The 3,559-nt window shown below is 44.9% G+C and overlaps 1 protein-coding gene across 1 annotated transcript in view; it reads left to right on the forward strand.

Annotated features, from left to right (window-relative positions):
- cdc6 (cell division cycle 6 homolog (S. cerevisiae)) overlaps nucleotides 1-2,408 on the forward strand; it is a 25,202-nt gene extending 22,794 nt beyond the window's left edge. The window contains exon 12 of the mRNA XM_020521742.2: nucleotides 1,068-2,408. Coding sequence (XP_020377331.2) covers nucleotides 1,068-1,157 — 90 coding nt within the window. The 3' untranslated portion in view covers nucleotides 1,158-2,408. The remainder of the gene's footprint in view (nucleotides 1-1,067) is intronic.
- Nucleotides 2,409-3,559: the final 1,151 nt, after the last annotated feature.

A 3,559-nucleotide genomic window follows, 5' to 3' on the forward strand; every position in this document is an offset into this window, starting at 1 on the left:
ATTCAAGGCCCAAAACAAACCTTCCACATTAGACAGGGGTTCACCTGCACATCTGTCAACGTGGTCTACTGCATCCACTGCTCCTGATGTGGCCTCCTGTACATCAGCGAGACCAAGTGTAGGCTTGGAGACCGTTTTGTACAGCATCTGCACGCTGTACATGACAAATGACAACACCTTCCAGTTGCAAAATATTTTAACTCCCCCTCCCACTCCCTGGGTGACATGTCCATCCTGGGCCTCCTCCAGTGTCACAATGACACCACCTGCAAACTGGAGGGGCAACACCTCATATTCCGCCTCAGGAGCATGGAATTCACCAGTTTCAAAATCTCCCCATCCCCGGCCTTGTCCCATGTCCAACCCTCCCTCTCATCCCCGCCTCCTTGACCTGACACAACCTGTCCATCTTCTTCCCCACCTATCTGCCCCTCCGACCTCACTGACCAATCCCCACCACTCCCTACCTGCACTCACCCATCACCATCCCACCTACCTTCCCCAGCCCCACCCCTCCTCTCTCTCTTTATTTCAGAGCTCCCTTCCCCTCTCCCATTTCTGAAGAAGGGTCCTGACCCGAAACGTCAGCTTTCCTGCTCCTCTGATGCTGCCTGGCCTGCTGTGTTCCTCCAGCTCCACACTGTGTTATCTCTGACTCCAGCATCGGCAGTTCTTGCTATTTCTGCTAGATACGTCCAAGTTCTTTTTTGTCATTTCAGCACTTGAAGTCATTCAGTCAGGAGACCTCGCAATGTCTTGTGAGTTAGAGAATCCCCCTGTAATGGCTGGTATGGAGATCAGTCTGTTCTGTATTCGCCATTCACACTCACTTGAGGACTTGGCTTGTATGTTCCCAAATTCCAAATCCATTAATGGGATTGACCTCCTCCGGGCTAGTGGCTTGTTTCACTCGGGTGTTCCAAATGGATGGCAATCAACTTTGGGTTGAAGTAAAGTAGATACTAAAAGAAAGGGCTAAGCTGGCATGTAATAAATATTTTTCCTTCGTTTTCTTTTTTAAAAGATATGTGCGTTGCACTAACTCCAACCTACTCTTTCCTCCTCAGGTGGCCTTGAAAATTGAAGAGAGGGATGTTGAACATGCTCTTCACGACAAAGTTTTGATGGGGAGCATTTTGCAAGGAGGTCTTCCTTGAGAGCGCTTTTCTTTTTTTTGAAAGAACTTTTTAATTTTATTGACTTGATGCTGTCAGTCAAATGGGGCTTGTAAAATACGACTGTAACCAAAGTATTTTGTGCAGAGAGTCCGTTCCCTTGTACTTGTAAGATTGAACCTTGGGCTGTGATGTTTTTGCAGTATTTGGTGGAGGTTGCACAATGGTCAGTGATGTATTTCAGCATCAGTTGTCAGCGAGTGCCACAATTAACATGAGCACTGTGGATGGCCATAGTAAAACTACTTCAATCAATAAGTTCATGTGAAATTTTAAATCTTAAAACAAGGTGATTTATTTTAAATGTCTGCTCTTCCAATAGCTCCTGGAGGTCCAGAGCAATGTCAGTGTAGGTATATCTTGAGTGTGATGATATTTCATGTTGACTTCCTTTCCTCTGGAGAGGTACGTCGAAGGTGGATTGCTGTTGGTCACTGCATCACTTTGGGTCACTTGTCTAATTTGAAATGCCTTTTGTTCTTAAAGGTGAGATTTACATAGCTGGTTTAACTTGTTTTTTTTAAAGTTGCTGCTTCTTTTAAAAGAAGCCTATTTCGACATTAAAAGCTGATGCATTTGTTACGGAATGAAGACTGGAGCACGTTTGACCTTAAGTTCCACATGACTACTTGGTGAAAACTAATTGTTCCATTCTTCTCCTTTCTTCCAACGTCTCTAACAACCTCCCCACCCTGCTGTTTTTATTGGGGGGGTGGATGGGAAAACCAAACCAGGTTTAGCATTTAGACTGGATTTGCAGCGAGGGGCAAAATAGTGTGTGCGTGCGCGGCCGATGCCAAGCTGACTAAGCAGGTGTAGATGACACCACGGCAGAGAATGTGTTTGCGCAGCCTTAGATAACGTTGTTCTATACTCAAGGACTCCTTGCTGTTGTCACTTAGCTTACAGCTCCAGCTCTCTCCCACCACATTGTGCCCCTTGCTCCCAGCTCTGCAACAAGCAGCCAGGTACAGCAACTGTATGGTCCCAGAGAGCCCTGCATAGGTGCAATGGTAATAATCACAGTTAGTGTGAAAATAAGACTGGTCTACATGAGTGAAATCTGAAAGAAATAGTTTGTAGAATTGCCATTTTACAGTAGTTCTGTACATTTAATACTCAAGAATTGTTTATTTTTCTGTTAAATGGGCACTCAGCCTTTTAGGTTATGTCTATTGTGTACATAAATTGAGCATCCTGGAAGATTTTTAGAATAAACATGTTGAGATGGTGTGCAGTCTTTTTTATTCTTTGCATCTCTCTGTAATTTGAAATATTGTCGATGTGGTAAACTTTTCACTGCTACTGCCTTCTCTAACCTAATGTATGCTAAAATGTTCAACATTGGTCTTTACAAAAGCTGTTCAATGCCAGACATTAAGCAAGGAAGGACGTTCATACATGGGACTTTGTCATTAAAACTCCCTGGTGTCTGTCACTTCTAGGATTATCTGTCCCAGTGTCTTTATGCTAGCCCTCTGTAGAGTTGATCCATTCCCTGCTCTGCGTCAGCAAGATTATTTCCTTTTTCAAGTTGTTCATTGTCTCCACTTCTCCAGCCCTCATTAGGTGGTGAGTCCCCTTGCTGTTTGTTTCAAAAGAAAAATAAAATTCTTTGTCGCTCCCCCCATGCTCATTGTCTTGGAATCATAGAATACCTATAGTGTGGATGCAGGTATTCAGCCCATCGAGCCCACATCAGCCCTTCAAAGAGTATCCCACCTCATCCCTGTAACCCTGCATTTCCCATGACAAACCCACCCAGCCCGTCTGTCCCTGGACACTACAGGGCAATTGAGCATGGTCAATCCACCCAACCTGCACATCTTTGGACTGTGGGAGGAAACCCACACAGACACAGGGAGAATGTGCAAACTGCACGCAGACAGTCGCTCAAGGGTGGAATCGAACCCAGGTCTCTGGTCTGTGAGGCAGCAGTGCTAACCACTGTGCTGCCCCTTGTGCCATCACCTGGTAGGAAGAGTAGTTGACCTTATCCAATCCTGTCTTAATTTTGTACTCAAGTCAGCCCTTGAACATCTTTTACCCCAAGGAGACTAATGAAAGCCTCCAACTGTGTAGCTAAAGTCCCTCATCCCTGGAAGCTGTGTTGGTAAATGATAGTCTCGCATTGGTTTGTAGCTTCGAAACCAGCTTCAAGTGTGATGTACCTAATGCAAGCAAATGTATCCTGTAACTTCAGCCTGTGTCATTCTGGTTTGAAGGTGACCACTTTTGAGAAGAGCAAGATTTTACAAACAGTGAAATGAGTTGAATAAATCGTGGGAGGGGGAACAGTGGTATAATGTCACTGGACTAGTAACCTAGAGGTTCTGGAAATAGGGATTCAGTTCCCACCATGGCATCCAATGGAATTTGTATTC

The sequence above is a fragment of the Rhincodon typus genome, chromosome 30 (assembly GCF_021869965.1).
Source record: "Rhincodon typus isolate 14 chromosome 30, sRhiTyp1.1, whole genome shotgun sequence".
NCBI classification, from domain to species: domain Eukaryota; kingdom Metazoa; phylum Chordata; class Chondrichthyes; order Orectolobiformes; family Rhincodontidae; genus Rhincodon; species Rhincodon typus.